Source organism: Remersonia thermophila, chromosome 2 (assembly GCF_042764415.1).
Source record: "Remersonia thermophila strain ATCC 22073 chromosome 2, whole genome shotgun sequence".
In the NCBI taxonomy this organism is placed as follows: Eukaryota; Fungi; Ascomycota; class Sordariomycetes; order Sordariales; family Chaetomiaceae; genus Remersonia; species Remersonia thermophila.
Genome location: NC_092218.1, coordinates 1644296 through 1665162, shown reverse-complemented (window position 1 = coordinate 1665162; position 20867 = coordinate 1644296). Strand labels below are relative to the sequence as shown.

Here is a 20867-nt window from a genome sequence, read left to right as displayed (position 1 = left end):
GACGGAGGTGTCGGTGTCGGTGTCGGTGTCAGTGTCGGTGTCGGTGTTGGCGTCGGTGTTGGCGTCAGAGGATGACCCAAGGTATTATTACAATCCGATGGAGAAAAAGGAGGAAGCGGAGAGAGAGGAAAAAAAAAAGAAAAAAAAAGAGGGTGGCCGGCGAGCGAGGGAGGAGGGCGGGGGGGCGGAGCGAGATGGGAGATGGGAGATGGAGAGATGGAGAGATGGAAAAGATGCTTGGCTTGGGCAGTGATGGCGTTCAAGCCGCTCTCGCCGTTGGTGTGGTGCAGTGCGGGTTGTGCATGTGCCTTGCAGTGCAGCGCCAGTGCCAGCGGGCGGGCGTTGCATGGTGGGGCAGCAGCGCCGACGCGTAAAGGCGCCAGAGAGACGCGCCCACGACGCGACATTGGGGCAGGGATCTAAATGGGAGTCCCCACTTGGCCGTTTCCCGCTCTCGCAACCAGCACCAGCCCCTCGCCGAGCGCTGAGCGCCAGCAGAGGAGAGCACGGGCCACCCTGTTAGTGTCGACGAGACAAGGCCGCCCCCAAGGACCCAGGACGGTCGGTAAGGTATGTCACGGTACGTTCCCTGTTACACCACGTGGGGTCATCGATCGTACTCCTTACCTTACGTTCGGTACGTGTACTGTGTATAGTACGTGCTGTACCGTACCTGACTTTCACGTATTACAATACCGGGAAACCTGGGAAACCTGGGAAACCGGAAGGGGCTTGGCAGGCCATCCTGGCCACATTCCAGCGCTTGCGCAGCAGCTACTACTCAGCAGTAGTTACTGTGTACAGCAGCAGCACCTTCCGTCAACCACCAACAAACGAAACAAGGGCAAGTCCGAACGACGACGAGGGAGGGGAAGCTTACGCAGCTGCAACAACTTCTGGTTGGAAGCTTCCCACCAACCACCACACCAACCACCACACCAACCACCACACCAACCAACAACCACGACGACCACCTGGACCATCCAAAACCAAACTCCCGTTGCACTCGATCCAGCCACCGCTACGCAGTACGCAGTACGTAGTTATCGCACACAAGCCAACGTCGATCCGCACCCAACAGGGCTTTGGCGCAACCCCTTCGTCCTTCCCCCCCTCCCAACCTGACCCCCGACCATGATTCCCGGGTGACGGCGTCTCTGCGTCCATCTTCCACGAGAACCGCCATTGCCGCATGCTTGGGGACACCCCGAGAGCCCCGGCCGCCATGTTTTCGATCCCGGCCGCTCGCAAGTCGGTCGATAGCCTGTCGCCGACCCGCTCCGCCGGCCACCGGCAAGACTTCCCCTTCCACGGAACCGCCTCCCATGCCCACCCGCGCCCCGCCCAACGCCGCGGCTCCAATGCCAGCTCCGTCCACTCCGTCCCCTCGGTCGGCGGCTCCCTCGACTCGTGGTCCGCCGCCCCCTCGGCCGGCGCCGCCGTCTACGAATGGGGCCAGAACGCCATCTCGACCCTGCTCCAGCCTCCCATCGTGAGGACCGGCCTCCTCCCCCACGCCGCGCCCCCGCCTCGAGCGCCCACAAGCCGCCCACCGCCCGCGACATCCCCCCCGTCACCCTCACCAACATCCCCCACGTCGACTCGGACGAGTTCAAGCCCTACCTCTCCGACGTTGGCGCCCTGTACGAGCAGCTGCGCCGCATCCAGGCCGACGACGACCCGGCCTCGTCGTCGTCGCCGCACCGCAAGACCAAGCCCGACGACCACGCCGACCCCCCCGACGAGGGCCACCTGCAGCCCGGGCCCCGGCGCACCGGCCTGTCGTCGCGACGCACCTCGACCGCCTCGCTCAACTCGCTGTCCTCCCTCGACGCCGTCACGGCCCCGCGCCCTTCGGGCGCCCGGCCGCGCCGGGGGCAGGCTCAGGGGCCGCCCCCGCTGTCCACCATCCCCCAGGTCTACTTCGACCCGGACTTCCGCCTCGAGAACCCGCGCATCTTCGACGTGGTCAGCGAGCGCTCCGAGGTGGTGCGCCCCGCGCCCGGCAGCGACGACAAGGCCCACCACCCCCCGCCCAACGGCCAGGCCCCCGCCCCGCGCAAGGCCCTCGCCACCAACGCCATCCTGCAGGAGAAGCTGTCGTGGTACATGGACACGGTCGAGATGCACCTCATCCAGTCCATCTCGACCGCCTCCACCACCTTCTTCACCGCCCTCGGCGCCCTCCGCGAGCTGCACGCCGAGGCCGCCGACTCGGTCGAGCGGATCAAGGCCCTGCGCAAGGACCTCGGCGCCCTCGACGACGAGATGGTCGCCGGCGGCCTCCGCCTGGTCCAGCAGCGCCGGAGGCGAGAGAACGTCCAGCAGCTGCACGACGCCGTCCTGCAGCTGAGGCAGATCGTCGACGGCGTCGCCGTCTGCGAGTCCCTGGTCGAGGCCGGCGAGCTCGGCGAGGCCCTCGAGCAGATCGAGGCCGTCGAGAACCTCATGGCCGGCGAGGCGCCCGACGCCGGCCGCCTCGGCTTCCAGCCCCGCGACCTCCGGGACGCGACCGCGCTGCAGAGCGTCCACGGCGACCTCGACACCCTCCGCCTCCGCATCGGCAGGTCGTACGAGGCCCGGTTCCTCAACACCCTCCTCGCCGACCTCCGCAGCCACGTCGAGCACGTCTCGTCGCACGAGGTCCTCATGCGCTGGAGCAGCGCCTCGGCCCGCGCCCGCGGGAACCAAGGCCGCGAGCCGTCGGCCTTGCCGTCCTACATGACGGGCACCGAGGCCATCCGCAAGGAGCTCCGCGAAAGCCTGACGGGCCTGCAGCGCGCGCGCTTCCTCACGGCCGCCGCCACCGCCTACCGGGACGCCGCCCTGCGCGAGATCCGCACCATCATCCGCCGCCAGATGCCCAGCTCCACCGACGACGACAACGAGTCCATCATGTCGACGTCGACGCGCGCCGGCGGCAAGGGCCGCACCCAGCAGGATCGCTCCATCACGCTGGCCCGCAACCTCCGCGCCCTGGACCCCGGCGACGCGGAGGAGCTCCTGACCAAGACGTACATCGGCGTGACCGAGGCCCTGCGGAGGCTCGGCACCCAGGTCAAGGTTCTCCTCGACGTCGCCAGCTCCATCGGCGAGCCGCCCTCGGGCGTCCGGTCCCCGCCGCTGCGCTCGCCGCCGTTCAGCCCCACGGCCAGGCAAGGGTCCGAGGCGGCCCAGCAGGCCCAGGAGGAGATCCACCGGGCCATCGACATCGCCAACCTCCTGGGCCAGGCCGTCGACGTGGCGCAGGAAAAGGTGGTCAAGGTGCTGCGGGTGCGCGCCGAGCAGAGCAAGCGCCTCGACCTCATCTGGTTCCTCCGCTACTTCACCCTCAACCTCCACTTCGCCAACGAGTGCGAGGCCATCTCGGGCCGCAGCGGCACCACCCTCAAAACCGTCGTCAACAGCCACATCAAGGACTTTATCCAGCACCACGGCGACGCCGAAAGCCAGAAGCTGGCCCAGGGCATGGAGTCGGACCTGTGGAACGCCGCCGACTTTGGCGACAAGGACTCGGAGCTGCTCTCCCAGATCCTCGAGTGCAGCACCCGCGACCCGGCCGCCTGGGCCGAGGGCGAGGGCACGCAGATCTGGCTGCCCCATTCCGACGCCCAAGCCGCCGCCGGCGGGGGCGGGGGCGGGGGCGGCGGCGAGCCGGATGTGCTCTCGGCGCCGGCGGCCAACGGCACGGCCAAGCCCAAGACCCGCAGCGCCGTCGTCGACTCGGAAACCTTTCTGCTCCCCAACTCGGCCATTTCGTGCATGCACGGCATGGCCCGCTTCCTGCGCCTCGTGACGGCCATCCCGTCCATGACGCCCGACATCTCGCCCTCGCTCATCGCCTACCTGCAGCTCTTCAACTCGCGCTGCACCCAGCTCATCCTGGGCGCCGGCGCCACCCGCTCGGCCGGCCTCAAAAACATCACCACCAAGCACCTCGCCCTGGCCTCGCAGTCCCTCGCCTTCGTGGCCGCCCTCGTGCCCCACATCCGCGAGTTCGTCCGCCGCCAGTGCGGCCACGCCGCCACCCCGGCCGTCACGGGCGAGTACGACCGCGTCCGCCGCGCCCTGCAGGAGCACCAGAACAACATCTACGACAAGCTCGTCGAGATCATGAGCGGCCGCGCCCTCGCCGGCACCAAGAAGCTCAAGGCCGTCGCCTGGGACCAGCCCTCGGAGAACCCCAACGAGTACATGGAGACGCTGTGCAAGGAGACCACCACCTTGCACAAGAACCTCGTCAAGCACCTGCCCGAGGCCACCGTCAGGATCATCATGGTGCCCGTCTTCAAGAATTACAAGGACACTTTTGGGGCCGCGTATCACGAGGTGGCCGTCGAGACGGAGCAAGGCCGTCAGAGGTGAGTTTTGTTTTCCGTTTTCCTTTTTCCCTTTCCCCGCCGTTTTTTTGTTCTTTTTTTTCTTTTCCTCGCCTCCCGCTGCTTGTGTGTTTCCTTTACTCACCACGTTTTTTTTCTTCCTTTTCTTTGCAGGATGCTCCGCGACATCGAACTCTTCCGGACCCGCCTCGGCAAGATCGATGGGTTTGAAGACGCCGGCGATTATCTCGCCTCCGTCATCCGAAGCAAAATGGTCACAGCACCACCACCACCATCTCCACCTCCTCCTCCTCCACCACCACCACCCCAGTCACTACAACAGCAACAGCAGCCGCCGCCGTCACAACCAGAGTCAACACCAGCGCCAGGGCCAGGGCCTACGGCAGCAAGCCCTCCTCCCCCTCCTCCCCCCGAAAAGCCTACTGCTTCCAGTCCTAGTCCTCCTCCTGCGACATCCACCAAGGAAGGGAACGCGGCGGCGGCGGCGGCGGCGGCGGCGGCAGCGGGCGGAGAGGGAAAATAAAAGGGAAACCGGTTCGGAAAGGTAGCACACAGGGATGGGTATGACATACTATAATTGGCATTGGGGGCGGGTCATGGATGACGGGTCAGACACGGAACACGGCGGAGTCGGGTGCGGTGAGGAGACGAATCGTGAGGGCTACCTTGCTACTGCGTGCTCTCTGAGAGGGTGTGCGACTCACAAACACGCACGCACGCATACGCATACGCACCCGTGCCAACGTTGGTTCTATAGAAATATAATATGCCTTGCGGTCTGGCGAGCCCTTGGTACCACCACCACCGGGGCCGATAATGCTACTGCACACGAGATGGAATTGCGCAAACTCGCTTCGTGGCACGATTTCTTTTTTCTTTTCTTTTTTTTTTTTCCATCAACACTCAGCCTCCCTCCCTTTCTGTATTCAACCCTTTCCAACCCAAAGGAAACCAACCCCCTCCGCTGCCCATCCAATCAACCCCTTGACGCCAACCGTCCGGTGCTCCCGCGCGTCCACTCCCTCTGCGGCGCGCGTCCTCTCCGGCGGTGGCTCTGGCCATGGCTGTGACCGTCATGGTCGTCAACATCCCTGGCCGTGTCTGTGCCTCCGTTGTCGCCGTTGATGTTGCCGTTGCCGTCTCTGTCGTCTCTCACCTCATCCCGGGGTCCTCCTCGGCGTTGGTGGTCCTCATGTCGGCGTTGGCTTTCGCCTCGGTCCATCTCCTGCTCTTCCCTTTTCTCTTCCCTTGGATGGTTCGTTTTGTCTTTGTCATCGACATCGTCATCGTCGTCATCGTATCTGTCCCGGTACGACGCACCTGGCCAAGACGGCTGAGACGGGCCAGGTTGCCCCCCGTCGGTGGACCCAGATCTGCTGCCGGAACTGGAGCTGGAGCTGGAGCTGGAGCTGGAGCTAGAATCGGGACTCGATCCCTCCCCGCTCAAGCGCAAAAGATGGCTCGCGGGGTGCTGCCGGTGACGATGCTCCCTGGGATGACGGCGAAGGTCCTGAGCCACAAGGCCCCTCCAGGCTCGCGCTCCCAACGCCCGCGGCCTCTAGCCCCGAGACTGGCGGCGGTGGTGCAGATCCTCGCCCGCGACCGACGAGGACGCCCCTCCCCCCGGGGCGGAGCCCAGCTCCGCCAAGCCCGATCTCGCCTGCCGCATCAGCGCCTTGGCCTCCTCTACCTCGACGCCGTCCTGGCACAGCTCCATGGCGAGGCGGTTCGCCGTGGCGTAGTCGCGGGTCTGGATGGCGTAGCGGGCCAGCCACATGCGGGCCTTGCTCGTGGCGAAGGTGACGCCCGTGCCTTCGCGGGTGGCCGGGTCCGCGGCTTCGGCTTCGGCGTCGGAGCCGGGCGAGTCGTGCACGGCCACCGACTCCCCGAGCCCTCCGCCCGCCGCGCGGCCGGCCGAATCGTCCGCCGCGGCGTTGATGCCTTCTTCCTGGGCGAGGCAGAGCTCCATGTAGGCCTTGGCCTCGTCGAGCTCGCCGAGGCGGTCGTACATGGTGGCGATCTGCAGCAGCACCTCCGGGTCCATCTGGGCCGTGCGGTCGCCGCCGCCGCCGGCAAAGCTGCTGGGCGGGGCCGCCGCCGCCGCCGCCGTGGCCGTGTCGTAGTAGCTGTCTGCCAGCAGGGCCCGCTTGAGGGCCTTGATGCCGTCGCGGTCGCGGCCCATCTTTTGCAGGCACGAGCCCACGGCCTGCCACATCTTGGCGTCCCAGGGCCTCAGGCCCGCCGCCTTCTTGTAGTACCACAGGGCGTAGGCGTGCATCTCGAGCACCTCGTACGTCTGGCCCAGGCCGTACCAGGCGCGGTAGTCGCGGCGGTTGACGTCGACGGCGCGGCGGTACGACTCGATGGCGGCGTGGGTGTTTTTGAGCTCGACGTACTCGTGGCCCATGAGCGTCCAGGCCGACAGGCACGAGCGGTCGAGGATCAGGGCGCGGCGGAAGTACTGGACGGCCTTCTCGTGGAGGGACAGGAGCGAGTAGTAGTTGCCGATGACGACGCAGGATTCCGGGCGGAACTTGTCGATGTTGGAGCAGAGGTGGGCCAGGAAGGCGAGCTTGGGCCGGCGGTTCAGGACGTAGAGGATGTTGGAGTAGTGGTCGAGGGCGTCGAGGCGGAAGGGGTGGAGGGCCAGAACCTTGTTGAACTCGTGCTCGGCGGCGAAGAGATCCTTGGAGTGGTAGCAGAGCAGGGCCTTGCACGTTAGGAGGAAGGACGAGGTGGGGAAGATGCTGAGGAGGTCGTTGACCGACGCCGCCTGGTCGGGACCCTGCTGGTAGAGGTTGACGGCGGCGTTGGCGTGGAAGATGAAGGACATGATGTTTTGGGGCAGGTGGGGGGCGATCTTGTTGAGCTGCTCGACCCTCGAGATGAGGTTGGTCATCTCCTGCCAGGCGCCCCAGTTCCAGGGGAACAGGTGCACGCTCTGCATGAGGTACTCGAGGGCGAGGTTGTCGTTCTTTTCCTTGGCCAGCACCATGCCGTAGAGGTACTCGAGGAAGCCCTGGGTCGGCGGGTAGTCGGCGTCGTCGGCCTTGCGCTTGGCGAACCAGCGGGCGAGGAAGCGGCTGACCACCACCAGCTGCTTGTTGACGACGGCCCCGGAGTCGTGGGGGCCCATGATCATCTCGGCCTCCTCGTCCTTGTGCTTCTCGCCGGCGATGATCTTGGCGTAGAGGGCCAGGAACAGGCTCTTTTGGCTGAGCTCGGGCAGGCGGTCGTCCGACGAGACGGCGGGGACGGCGCCGGCCTTGGCCTTGCCCTTGGCCTTGGGCGGGGCCACGTCGGCCGGGTCGGTGCCGAGCAGGCTGGCCAGCAGGGGCTCGGGCAGGAAGACGGCGGCGCATCGCTCAAACTCCTTGCAGTCGAAGAAGGACCTGGCGAGCAGGTAGCGGCTGAGCTCGCGGGCCTCGAGGGCGGCCTCGGCGGGGTCGGGGTTCGGGGCGAAGGCGGGGTGCACGGCAGGCTCGGCGACGTCTTCGGCCATTGGGGTGTCGAGGTCGGGCTCGGGAAGGGCGTCGAGGAGCTCGGCGGCCCTGGAGGTAGGGGGGGAAGGATGCGCAAGCACGGTCGCAGGTCAGCGGGCGGTGACGGGGCGAAATCGGCCATGCTTTTACGCCATACCTACCACTTGGCTGACTGGTACAAGCACCGTTCCGAGCACTTGACGACGGCGGTCTGCAGGGCCTCCCTGAGCTGGAGGGAGTCTTTGGCGGAGAGTCCCATGGCGATGCTCTGTCTTGCGGAAGGGCGGGTGAAGGGAGCCGGATGGACGCGATTCGGTAGGACAAGGTGTGGGGGTTGCTATCGTCCGCTCTGCGGTATGGCGGGAGGAACCGGTCGATGCTGGTGGCTGCTAGCCGCTCGTATGCTGGCTAGGTAGGTCGGGTCGGTGAGAAGTCTCCAATCTGTCTCCGAGAAGTCCCAGGGATTGTCTCAACGGGACATGCCGAGCGTGGTAAAACAGAGCGGGTGATGATGCAGGCGCCGTGGCAGCAACATGCTCATGCTGTGGTTTCCCGCCCCAACCACTGGTCACTTTTTGGTATGATGGATGTGGTGTGGTGTGGTGTGGTGTGGTGTGGCGTGCTGTCGAGTGTCGGGATTGCAGCGTCGGATTGTTCCAGTGTTGTTGTTGTTTGTTGCTGACCGGTCGCTGGAGAGAGAGAGAGAGAGAGAGATCTAGAGAGAGGTGTGGAGCTCTCCAGCCGAATGGTTCAATGTTGGTACCTGGTAGGTATCCAAGGTACGGTAAGGGACCTTACCTCAGGTACCTAGTACGTGTATCCCTAGGTAGGTGGTAGGTATTGTAGGTGCCTGACTTAGGTACAGGGCACTTGCTTCCCTAGAATCCAGTCGCTAGGTAGGTACCTGTTAGACGCGTCTGCCGCCGCCCATGACGCGCGGCGTTGCCCTTCGGGTCCGCTGCGGATTGGATTGGAAGGAGGGGGGAGAGGAAGGCTTGGCATGGGAATTTGCCGGTTCCTGAGTTCTGCCACCCCACTTCTTTCCCGAAGGAGCAAGGGTCCCCCTCTCACCGCCAAAATTCGTCAAAAAAAAAAGCCCCGCAGGTGGGCTGTAGGACTTGAGGAACATCCAAAAGGGAAAAAGCCCCAGCGCCTGCACCCGCTACACCAGTACCAGCCTGTCCACCCCCCTCCACAATGGCGCTAGGGAACCCGAGGGGTTCAGAGGGGCCAGAGGGGCCAGAGGGGCCAGAGAGAGGCTTAAGGCCGGTCCATCGGCGCCCAATCTGCGAGGCCAATGGCTTCCATTCCATCTCAGGGGCCCCGTCCCGCCCCGTCCCGTGGTCGGATTCCTTTGACTTGGCTTCCCCCCCAGTGATCCCTGTGAATCCCTGTGCTACCCCCTCGACAAAAACATACAAAAAGGCATTCAGGTCGCCAGGGTTCCCACTTTCCTAGCCCCTCCCCCCCCCCTTTCCCTTAGGCCGTCAAGCTCCCTCTCCCTCTCGTCTCAATCCCCCCTCCTCCTCCTCCCCCTCCTCCAACAACAACAACAACAACTCCATCATCACCACCACCACCACCGCAACCATGGCCCAAACAACCACGCTTCAGGAGTTCGAAGCCGTCTTCCCCAAGCTCCAGGAGGTCCTCCTCGAGCAGGCCCGCTCCTACAACCTCCCCCAGCAGGCCTATGACTGGTACAAAAAGTCGCTCGAGTTCAACGTCGTCGGCGGCAAATGCAACCGCGGCATGTCGGTGGTCGACTCGGTCTCGATCCTCCTGGGCCGCCCTCTGACCGACGAGGAGTACTTCCAGGCCGCCACCCTGGGCTGGCTCACGGAGCTGCTCCAGGCCTTCTTCCTCGTCTCGGACGACATCATGGACTGCAGCATCACGCGCCGCGGCAAGCCCTGCTGGTACCGCCACGACGGCGTCGGCATGATCGCCATCAACGACGCCTTCATGCTCGAGTCGGCCATCTACACGCTGCTGCGCAAGTACTTCCGCACGCACCCCCGCTACGTCGACCTGATGGAGCTGTTCCACGAGGTCACGTACCAGACCGAGATCGGCCAGCTCTGCGACCTGCTCACCGCCCCCGAGGACAAGGTCGACCTCGACAACTTTAGCCTCGACAAGTACCGCTTCATCGTCGTCTACAAGACGGCCTACTACAGCTTCTACCTGCCCGTCGCCCTGGCCCTCTACCTCCTCGACCTCGCCACCCCGGAGAACCTCAAGCAGGCCGAGAGCATCCTCATCCCCCTCGGCGAGTACTTCCAGGTCCAGGACGACTACCTCGACAACTTTGGCAAGCCCGAGCACATTGGCAAGATCGGCACCGACATCATGGACAACAAGTGCTCCTGGCTCATCAACCAGGCCCTGGCCATCGTCACCCCGGAGCAGCGCCACCTGCTCGAGCAAAACTACGGCCGCAAGGACCCCGAGAGGGAGGCCCGCGTCAAGAAGCTCTACGACGAGCTCAGCCTCGAGCAGCGCTACCTCGACTACGAGGAGAAGGTGGTGGCCGACATCCGCGCCCAGATCGCCCAGATCGACGAGTCCAAGGGCCTCAAGAAGGGCGTCTTTGAGGCCTTCCTGGCCAAGATCTACAAGCGCAGCAAATAAGCTTTTTTTTTATGAGAGAGAGAGAGAGAGAGCAAGAGAGGGAGCGTTAGCTCCTCGGAAGGGGTCCGTGACGAGCGCTTGTCGTGGTCTGTGTCTGTCGTTGGATTGACCGGGGATATCTAGTGTGATGGATCTCTAGAAGGGAGGAGGAAAAGAGAGGGGAGGAGGAACAACAACCTATACGAGTAGAAAAGATTTCTTACTCAACCTGCCGGGTCAGGCACGAATCCAACAAAGTAGTAATGTCCGTAATGGAATGCAAAAGGGATATACATAGAGGGACAGGACTGGTTTTTGTTTTCTTTTTTTTTTTTTCTCCTAGGACAGGATGGGCAAGATATCCTGCCTAGCAGGCTCTCTCGAGCGGAAATAGAAACTGAAGTTCCTGGACCACCACCAGCCCTGCTCCTTCGCCAGTCTCAACTCACATGAATTCAGCCAGCCAGCCAGCCAGTCAATGGTCGAGCGTGATCACTTCTTTGGGGTTCCCCAAGGGGAAAGAAAAAAAACTCAAAATTGCCGTCCTCTCATCTATGCATTGCTCTTCCTCGTGGTGTCTTCTTTCCAGCGTAGGAGGCCCAGACCATCCTCAACCCCCCGCAAACCCATGCGGCTATCGAAAGGTAGGTCAGGTATTCATGACAAAAATAATTATTCACCGTCATCACTGTCGTTGTTTCTTTTTGTTATTGTTGTTGTTGTTGTCGTCGTCGTCGTCGTCGTTGTCGTCAACACCATATCTATCCCCTGCCTAGGTATACCCAACTCACCAAACGAACGACTGCGGAGGAATCCCACGAGAAACCAACCAGATCCCCGCCAAACAAAAAAAACAACCCTCTCCCCCTTTCCGCTGGGTGCGCGTCTACGAATCATACATTCAACATACCCAAAGTAGCCCAACCCAACCGGCCAACCCCCCTACCGATACCTCTGCTGCTGCTGCTGCTGTAGCCGTGGTGGTGATGGTTGTTGCCCCTGGATCCAAGCTGCGGCCCTCGTCCTGTCGGCATCCGCGTCGCCCAGGCCCATCAGCCTCACCCGATCCTGCAACGCAGCATACTCGACGGCGGGCACGGGAGGGACGGCGTCAACCCCCGATCCCGGCCCGGACCCGGACCCGGACCCGGATACCAATCCAAACCCAGAACCGCTCCCCCCCACCGTCCCGGACCGGTGATGATATGAATGATGGCTGCGGCTCGCCGTACCGCCGCCGCCAACGCCCCGGACGGTATGCCTCCTAGCCAGCTCGCTTCCCCGCTCATCCATCCCCATGCCCATGCCCATCCCCATCCCCGTTCCCGCCCTTCCCGGCATCCTCTCCTCCCCGGGCCTCGACCTCGCCCTGGCCCTCGACCCGGCCACCCGCGCCTCGTACTGCTCCATCAGCGTGGGCCCTGCCTGCATGCTGCTGCTGCTGCTGCCGCCGCCGCCGGCCGGCGAGACGAGCCCCGCTTCCTGCCCGGGCCGGCGCACCAGCTTGCTAGGCGGCGGCTCCTGGCCGTCCACCCAGTACCGCGTCGCCGTGCAAAACGGCGCGGCGTTGCCCGTGGCGAAGTCGACGAGCGGGGCGCCTTGCGGGGCGCGCACGCCGTGGCCGCGGTTTTTGGAGGACCACTGCGGAGCCTCGATGAAGGTCGGGGTGAGATCGATGAGGGGCTTTTGTTGGTGGTGATGATGGTGGGATGACGGTGGCGGTGGCAACGGGCTGGGGGCGAGGAGAGGTTGACGGTTCTGGGCCTGGTGGACCTGGTGGTTCTGGCCCAGGCCCAGGCTCGGGCTCGAGCTCGTGCCGTGATGGCCGGGGCGGTGGTTGGAGTCGGGAAGCCGCGTGAGGGGGGGTGACACGGCCGGGTGGCGCGGATCCTGATGGCGGACCGAGAACGAGCGAGACGGGGCGTGGGACGCCGTGCTAGGCCGTCGAGCCAGCGATGCCGCCACCTGCTCTCGCGCGCTGCGCGGCTCGGCCGAGGGCCGCAGCGCCGAGGGGAACCAAGGGGACGTGGGGCTGGTCGGCTTGGACGCGGATCCCAAGCCGCCGCCGTCCGACTCGCCCGTCTGGGGCCGGCCGTGGCTGTCCACGGCGGCCGCGGTGCCGGCGCGGCTCCGGTTGAGGAGGCTTGGCCCGTTGATAAAAGGCCCGTCGTCCGGGTGGCCGTTGCCGGACGCCCCGGTGCCCCGCCGCTGTCTCTCCTGGAGAGCTTGCTGCTTGCGCTGCTCGTACACCTCGCCCAGCAGGCCGCCTGGCAAGAAGACGCCGTGCTCGGCCTTCTGCGCTGGCGCCGGCCGGGGAGACGCCTGGGACCCCGGCGACAGCGGCGACAGCGGCGGGTCCGACAGCGGGGTGCTCTCGCGATGCGCCGTGTACGGCCGGGCCAAGCGCTCCCCACCTTCCGTCGACGACGGCCCGTGAGGGCCCTGGTCGAACGAGGGGCGGCGTCCATGACGGACGCATCCCGGCGGTGACGCATGGCTCGCCGGCGACGACGGCTCCTCCGTCGGCTCGCGCAGGTTCAGCTTCTTGTTGACCAGGTACCAGCTGCGCCAGCCATGGACGGCGGCGCGGAACCGGCTCGCCGCGTCGGCGTCGCCGGTGCAAACGTAGCGCACGTAAAAGTTGGAATCGGCAAACAGAGAAGCCCGCTGCTGGCTGCGGATGGCGTAGCAGTACCGCTTGGGAGGCTTGAGGTTCTTGCGCATCTCAGCTTCGGTCGGCGAGTACACGTCAAAGTCGTCCAGGTGGCAAAGCCGCACCACGTCCTTGTCGGCCGACGTCCAGTCGGCCTTCTTGGACGCGAACATCTTGCCGTTCTCGCGGAGCGTGACGTAGCGCTCGCTCCACTTGCCCGGGCGCTGGAGCCAGTACATGGGCATCGTGAAGCCGTCGGGCTCCAGGCTCGTGAGGGGGACGCCGTCGAGGCTGAGCTCGCCGTCCGGGTCCGGAGCGTCGGCCTGGATCACCAAGGCGTTGCCGGTCTCGTCGTCCCACGCCGCCACCACGTCCCAGACGAGCTCGTACCGACGGAGCCGCCTCTCGAGGCCGAGACGGGCATACGGCTCCACGACCACGCACGTGGCGGGATCCACGGCCCGCCCCAGCACGTGGCCGCACCTGGCGACCAGGTCGTCGACCGACGTCGACTTGGTGATGTGGATGGTCACGTTGGTGCCGCGGTACCGCACGACAACGGTCTGCCCGGCACTTCATGTCAGCTCCGTTCCACCGCTCAGCCGAGCCCTCCATTGGAGCGATCCGCGGAGATGGGGTCATTGACGTCTCCGCGACAAGGACCGTCCCTGAAAGGATCTCCAGCTCCGTCTCCACAAAATGCACATACCTTTGTCGTGGGGTTTTGCGCCTCCATGGACCGGCAAGCCATCTCGGGAAACGACTGAAAATCCGGTGACCGGAGAGCCGGGGACCGACACGGCCGAGGGTCGCTGGCGTCTGCGCGTCCTGAGGATGTCGTCGACGAGAGCTGCAGCGGGGGAGGTCGTTTTTTGAACGTGAATGGGCGATGATCGCCTTGCCTCTTGCTGCTGCTGCTGCTGCTGCTGCGGGTGAGAAAGGCAAACGCCTCACGCACCGACGAGTGACCATGCGAGCTGGTCTTTGGCTGCTGCTGCTGCTGCTGTTGTTGTTGCCGCGGCTGCGTGGTGCTGGACGATGTAGGGGATGGCGGCGATCGAGGCGGCAGCCGCGCCGCCGCCCCGGATACGTGCATGGCTTGATACATGGCTGCAGGGTTGCCAGTTGTCGATCCCGTCAGCCAGGGGAGCGCTGCTAATGCTACCGCTGCCGCTGCCGCTGCTGCTGTCGTGTGCGACAATCCGCCTGCCGGTTTCGCCCTAGGGCTGCACTGCTACACTACGTTGACAGCCGAGTGCGACGCCTGGTTGGGGGGAGTGGGCGAACGCCGCCTGCCAGTTCCGTCGGCAGCGCGTCGCGTGCGGAATGGCACCCCTGGTGCTGCGTTCGATCCCGGGGTTGGGCCGTGTTGATGATCCTGCGAAGGCTGGTGTCGAGAGATAGGGAGGATGGAATGCAATTGAGATTGAGAAGGGGCGGGTGTAGCGGCGATGATGATGTCTATGGTGCTCGACCGGCGACCGTGATGGTAGAGATGACGATGCGGGGGACGCCGAGGCCGAGCATGAAAGTGCTGATGGCGATCTACTCCCGAGGTTGGCAAGGGTGAAGAAGATGACGATGGAGAGAGGCCGGGGGGGAAGAGGAAGGGAAGGAAAGAGGCCAGGGGTCTCGCAGGAGGGAGAGACAAAGCGTCCTGGGTACTAGACAACTGTGTAAGTTGGCGAGAAGGAGTTTTCGTCAAGAGGACGTCATTGGGGGGGGAGCGTTAACGAATTGGCTGTTGCTACCTCCTCCTTCGTTCTTCTTTTTCTCCTCCTCCTCCTCCTCCTCATTTTCTTCCTTTGAATCCTCAGGACTGGTTTCCCACCAGGCACATTGGGACTGGGCGTTGACGTCAAGGTGACGAGGTGAGGTAGTGGTGGACGTGGGGGAGCATGAAACAAGGTTGGACAGGACAGGACAGGGCGCAAGGTAGGTAACTAAGTGACTTGCAAGACCTCGCTCACCACCTAAAAGGGGGGGGGGGGGGGGAGGAGTCAACTCTCCTCGGCCCACTGCAGCGCCGCCAGCCGGTGATAGTACGGGGATAAAAAAAAAAAGACCAGCAGCTCGTCCTGAAGGCTCCCACACAAAACCGACTCTTCCAGCTCTGCTAGTAGTCACACTAGCGTCGGCAGGGTGAAGCGGGCAGCTTTCGTAGGTCGGGGCATCCCAGTGCGCAGCCGAGGGGACCCGCTCCATCTACGCAGTAGGCTTTTGGCGGACCTGACCGTGAGTGGCGGCAGGGCTTGGCCTGTACCTTTGCTCGGTTAGGTTGGGGGACTGGTAGGTGGTTTGAACAGTGCTTTTGCTTCCCGCTGTTGGTGGTGTTGGTGCCGGCGGTGGTGGCCAGGCGAGACATGAGGTCTAGCCCGCGGGGCCCGCCGTGCTGCAAGGGTGTGTGCTGTTGAACCTGGCACGTTCTTCGGCGACTTGCAAGGTTTGTTTGTTGACTGGCTTCAGCCCTGATGGCCCTAAGGTCCCTGGATTCGGGCTTGGCTAGGGGGGGGGGAGGGGGGGCTGAGACTGCCCAAGGCCCCTACTAGTAGACGATACAACCAACAACCCGGCGACACATGGTGACATGCAGCGGGTGGATCTCGATCCGTGGGATCGGGTAAGGTAAGAGATTGCAGGCCTCTTGCAGATGCGCACAGCGGACGGGAGACGGCTGAATATCCGCACTAACCACTACTGTGTACATCACGCACTCTCCGCCGCCGGCAAACCCTTGGACTTTCCAGCCTCGTCCCGAAACGGGTCTGGGTCTGTCTGTGATGATGGGCATGAAGGGCATCCCTAGGCATCCAAGCACGTAGAGAACGCGAGGGGAGGTGCCAGTCCGGTTGGACATGGTTGACATCAACAAGGGGGAGAGCCTCCCCAAGAAATGCCATGAAATGCCATGAAATGCCATGAAATACCATCCCCGCCGCCGCCGCCGCGTCGCGGTCGCCAAACATTCCAAGCGCCTCCCGCGCCGCTCCCACGCATTCGCTGACCGGCGTGCCACCCGAGACGGCGTTGCCGTTACGTCAAGTCACGTCATGTCGTCACGTCCACCAGCGGGGAAACGAAAAAAAAAATCAATGCCGGTACGCCCTCACCTCGCGCCTCCACCACCCCACAAAGTCCTGCGTCGACACGTCGATGCCCAGGTCCTGCAGCGCCCGCGTGCTGAGGTGGCAGTCGTACGGCCGCTGCACGGCGGCGTTGGGGTCGTTCCCTTGGGTGTTGGGCTCGATGCGGTCCGTCGGCACGCCCATGATCTCGGCAAAGATCTGGCAGATCTCGTACTTGGTGTAGCGATCCTCGCTCGAGAACTGGAGAATCCGGGGCAGCGACGACTTGTCCGTCTCGTTGAGGTACCGGATGGCGACGTCTAAACGCGCGCATGCGTCAGCGCTCCCCCCGATGAAGAGGTGAGGGATACGACAGAGGAGAAACAAAAAAACAACCCACCATAGCAAACCCTGGCCACATCCTCCGTGTTCGTCGGATACCTCACCGCCCAATGATCCATCTTGACCTTGCCTTCGGCCCCCTTTTCCGCGGCTTTCAAGACGGTGTCCATCAAGATGTTGACCGCGCTCTCCTTGTGGCCCTTGCCCTTGTCCACCTCGCCGTACAGCACCGGCACGCGCAGCACCACCCCGAGCTCGGCCTTGCCTTGGTCCTGGAACACGCCCAGCACGGCCTTCTCGCCGTCCAGCTTGGTCTGCCCGTACAGGTTCGTCGGCGCAGGCTCCGCGTCGGCTTCGTACGGCGCCTCGCCGGGACGGCCGGGGAACACGTAGTCGGTGGAGATGTAGATGACAAGGATGCCGCGCGCGGCCGAGGCAAGGGCCAGGGCGCGCGCGGCCTCGATGTTGAGAGCGCGTGCGCCGGCGGGGTCCGCGTCGACGCTCTCGGGAGAGCGGTTGGCCGCGCCTGCAGGTGGTCATGTCAATGCGAGTGAGAATGGTCTGCTTGCCTTGTTCCGAGGAAAGGGGGCCCTACAGTGAACGATAACCTGCGGTCTGGGGATCGTTTGAGGTTGGTCAGCAACGTCCATCTCGCTGTCGCGCGACGTAATTGGTGTACAAAATCCCCGTTTTCTCCCAAAGCTTGCTTCTCAGTCGCCCTCACAGGAGGCCATGAGACAGCGGTTTTCTTTTTTTCTTGAAAGCCAGAGGGAGAGCGGGCGCTTGGGTCCAGCCAACCCCGTTACTCCTCAGCCTGCATCCCTAGAGCCAACTCCGGATTGACGAGACGACAGGCAGGTGCCGTGAGAAAAGAAAGGAGGTCACCCACTTCACCTCATCCAAAACTCTCTCAATCGCCCCCGCATCCGACAAGTCCACCTTGAGGATGCCCTGGCCGTCCGCCCGCGAGAAGCCCGTGCCTCGGACGGTCCAGTCGTGAAAGGCAAACGCCTTGGCCACTTGTCGGCCGAGGAGGCCTGTGGCGCCCGTGACGAGCACCGTCTTGCTGCTAGGGGACATGATTCTGGTGAGGAGAGGGTGAAGAGGGGGTTGCCGTCTGTTTGGTACGGTAAAGGTCCGCAGGGGGGTTGGCTGTTAGGTGTGGTTGGTTGGTCGGTTGATTGGCTCGTCTTTTGGGAATTGGTCGAGTTTTCCAGATGATTCGAAATTCGAGAGTATCCAGCTTGCTTGCTTGCTTGCTTGCTTGCTTGGAACTCCAAGCTCCGTCGTTCAATCAATGAATGAAACTGATGGTGCAGGCTGCCATGAACGACCTGAGGTCCCACCATGGAATGTGGGGAAGTGAACTTTTCTGCATAGTATTAATAACTAATAACAGAAACGCGGGGCACTTTCGCAGCAATCCGGTCCGATGATGGGAATGCGGGACACCGACGTCATCAAGCAGAGAGAGACTTACACACACACAGAGAGAGAGAGAGAGAGACGGGACAGCCCGCGCCGGCACTTGACCTCCCGAGTCCCCGCCGGACCATCCAAGTTAGGTTTGTAAGGTGAAAGGCACCTATCGAAGGTACGGTACCTGCGTACCTCATCGCACATCATGTGGGAAATGATAGCCGGGCCTTTTGTTTCTTGTTCAAGCGTACCTCCATACCAAACAACCCCGGTTGTGTATCAGACGTCATCAACTCATTGGGACATCGCGTCACAACAATACCCGGTGGCCAGAGAAACCAACGCCGCGATTGTAACGCTTTTGGGCTCTGGCTTTCGGTCGCTTCTTTACAGCAGATTACCGTTCTTCTCCTTTCCCAAGCGTTCTATAAACGTTGAACTCGTCCCTCCCACTCCTTGAAACGCAACAGGGAGGGGTGGACGCATGCCCCCTCCGTTATCCTCTCAATCCTCATCCGCCAGCTTATCCTCCACCATGTCCTTGGAATGATTGACAACCTTTTGCGGCGGCCTTGTCACGGCCGCCACGTTCTCCAGGTCCGGGTTGTTGTTGCCGCTGTCCCCGCCGTTGCCGCTCTCGCCGCCGTTCATGCCCGGGATCGGCGGTAGGTTCGCCGCCGCCAGGGCCGCCGCCGGGTCCCCGGGCGGCACGGGGATCCGAATGTCCTCGGGCGAGCCGGGAATGGTCGCCGGGTCGAGCCCCGGGATGTGGATGCGCTTGGCCTCGTTCTGGTAGGCGGCGGGGATGATCTCGATGATCTCGTCGCGCGGGAACTTCAGCTTGGGAATGTCCATGGTGCTGCAGTGCATCAGGTACGAGTAGAGCACCCGCAGCACGCTCTCGTGCGCAATGATGAGCAGGTCGTTTTGCTCGCGCTCGAGCTCGAGGATGATGGGCTCGAGGCGGACGGCGAGGTCGTGGTAGGACTGGCGTGCTGGTTAGCGACCGTTCGCCATGCTGCCGACATGAGCTTCGGCCCCATGCCCTGCGGCGGATACGCACCTCGGCACGCGGGTAGCGATGGTGGTAGGGATCCAGCTCGTGCTTCTCCACCTCCTCGGGATACATGGCGCGCAGGGCGCGCTCCGAGAGCTTCTCGCACACGCCCGGGTTGATCTGGCTCATCTCGGACCGGTGGCGGATCTTGTAGCCCAGCTCCTTGAGCGGGTCCGCCGTTTGAATGGTGCGCAGGCGCGTCGACGTCCACACCGTGAGCGGGCGCAGCGGCACGTCGGGCCCTCCCTGCTCGATGGATGCCAGGCGCTCCTGCTCGCGGTGCTTGAGCAACGCCTCGGTCATTTTGCGGGCGTACCGGTGCCCCTCCTCCGACAGCGGCGCGTCCGCCTTGTACGAGTCCTCCTCGGTCGCGGTTCCGGCGCGCACGAAGAAGGCGGTGCGGATTTTGATGTGCAGGTTGGTCAGGTAAAACACGATGCGGTGCGACAGGTAGTTGAAGCTGACGTTGTTGTAGAAGAAGGCCCGCCCCGCGTTCATCATCTTGACGTAGTTCAGCTCGTCCTCCTGCATCGTCTCGAAGACGGGGATCTTGGTCTCGATCCGCTTGAGGTACTGCCTCGCCGCCTCGTCGGGATCCATCCCGTGGAACTGCATCCTGGTCACTATCACGCCGTCCTGCAGAAACACCCGTCGTCATGCAACGTACGTCGGGAGATGAGATCTTGACATTGCGCGCATTCTCCTTCAGGATTTCCTGGTCGTCCACATACGACTCGATGAAGAGGGTCTGCCGCGGCGTGCGTTAGATCCGGCCATGCCACTGGAACGAAGCGGTCTCATCCAGCCCTGGCTCACCTGGATATCGTTCTTCTCAAACTCGCTAGCAAGAGCTCTCCGACCCGCTGCCGTGGGATTCACGGCATCGTAGATGGCAACCTGGCCGTTCTCATGATGAAGCCAAGAGAAGATATCGTCTCTACACTTTTTGAGAATCTTCTGACGCAGCATCAGAGAGGCAGGGGAAGGATTGGGGTAGAAGTAGTCCTCAGGCACGTGTCCGCCCTCGACGGTAGCCCGGCGGTAGTCTCCGAGGTGAAACACGCGCGTCTTAACGCCCAGCCTAAAGAAAACCAAACAAGAGCGAGCGTCAGCCGTCTCTCCTCGTCAGGAGCCGAGCGGCCACGGGGAAGATCCTACCAGGAGAGGTAGCGAGCTACCGAGACGCAGATGTGGCTACGGGAATGGTCATGTCAGCGGGTCGCAACACGGCCAAGCGGACAAGAGGGGGAGGAGGAGGAGGAGGAGGAGGAGGAGAAAGAGGAGGAGGTTTAGAGAGGATAGGGACATACGTCTTGCCTCGAGCTGGAAGGCCCACCATGACGATGGCAATGCGACCCGAGTGAAACAGGCGGCCAGACATGGTGCTGTACAGCTGGGCCGGAGCCATGCCATCTTGCTTCTCGCCCCGGACATCGTGTATGCCGTCCAGGAATGTGCTACTATTCCGGCGGTAACGCGGCGCATTAGCCGCAATCTCGGCGGTGCTGTGGCTGTCAGCAAGACGTGTTGGAACGAGGTACTCTGGGGCGGGGAGCACTCTTGCCGGGTCCGAGAGAGAGTGTGTGCCATGGAATCGGAACCTACAGCAGAGTGTCCATGGCGACAAGCCCGCCACCCAGGACGTGAGGAATGAGATGGAGCAACGGTAGGCAACGGTAACAGGAGGCCGGGAGGATGGTTCAAGTGCGGTTCGTATCACCAACCCCACGTTCTTACAACAGCTCGGAGCAGAGAGTAACGGGGGGGACAGATAACTCTACACTATGCGTCTTGAACGGAAAGATGGACAAGGTATGCTTCAAGCGATTCAACACAAGTTCTCCCTCTCTGTCTGCTCGGCCGTCGTCCGCTCCCTGAGGTATGCAGAACGGTGCA

General features: G+C 63.3%; 6 protein-coding genes across 6 annotated transcripts; 2 read left to right on the top strand and 4 right to left on the bottom strand.

The window, feature by feature from the left end:
* Positions 1 to 1225: 1225 nt before the first annotated feature.
* VTJ83DRAFT_1914 (uncharacterized protein) lies at positions 1226 to 4863 on the top strand (the record flags this gene model as incomplete). Its single annotated transcript, XM_071008126.1, has 3 exons — positions 1226 to 1492; positions 1546 to 4361; positions 4494 to 4863. The coding sequence occupies 3 exons, from the start codon at positions 1226 to 1228 to the stop codon at positions 4861 to 4863; spliced, it is 3453 nt and encodes a 1150-aa protein (XP_070868454.1).
* A 1035-nt stretch (positions 4864 to 5898) lies between these two features.
* VTJ83DRAFT_1913 (uncharacterized protein) lies at positions 5899 to 8081 on the bottom strand (the record flags this gene model as incomplete). Its single annotated transcript, XM_071008125.1, has 2 exons — positions 5899 to 7891; positions 7984 to 8081. 2 exons carry the CDS (start codon positions 8079 to 8081, stop codon positions 5899 to 5901), a joined length of 2091 nt encoding a protein of 696 aa, XP_070868453.1.
* A 1331-nt stretch (positions 8082 to 9412) lies between these two features.
* Positions 9413 to 10456, top strand: VTJ83DRAFT_1912 (uncharacterized protein; the record flags this gene model as incomplete). The annotated part of the gene is made up of 1 exon (XM_071008124.1): positions 9413 to 10456. The coding sequence occupies one exon, from the start codon at positions 9413 to 9415 to the stop codon at positions 10454 to 10456; it is 1044 nt and encodes a 347-aa protein (XP_070868452.1).
* Positions 10457 to 11377: 921 nt separating this feature from the next.
* Positions 11378 to 14196, bottom strand: VTJ83DRAFT_1911 (uncharacterized protein; the record flags this gene model as incomplete). Its single annotated transcript, XM_071008123.1, has 2 exons — positions 11378 to 13651; positions 13798 to 14196. 2 exons carry the CDS (start codon positions 14194 to 14196, stop codon positions 11378 to 11380), a joined length of 2673 nt encoding a protein of 890 aa, XP_070868451.1.
* Positions 14197 to 16177: 1981 nt separating this feature from the next.
* On the bottom strand, positions 16178 to 17575 carry VTJ83DRAFT_1910 (uncharacterized protein; the record flags this gene model as incomplete). The annotated part of the gene is made up of 4 exons (XM_071008122.1): positions 16178 to 16473; positions 16554 to 17021; positions 17091 to 17110; positions 17385 to 17575. 4 exons carry the CDS (start codon positions 17573 to 17575, stop codon positions 16178 to 16180), a joined length of 975 nt encoding a protein of 324 aa, XP_070868450.1.
* An 843-nt stretch (positions 17576 to 18418) lies between these two features.
* Positions 18419 to 20590, bottom strand: VTJ83DRAFT_1909 (uncharacterized protein; the record flags this gene model as incomplete). The annotated part of the gene is made up of 7 exons (XM_071008120.1): positions 18419 to 18901; positions 18978 to 19580; positions 19639 to 19719; positions 19788 to 20052; positions 20130 to 20165; positions 20282 to 20476; positions 20577 to 20590. 7 exons carry the CDS (start codon positions 20588 to 20590, stop codon positions 18419 to 18421), a joined length of 1677 nt encoding a protein of 558 aa, XP_070868449.1.
* Positions 20591 to 20867: the final 277 nt, after the last annotated feature.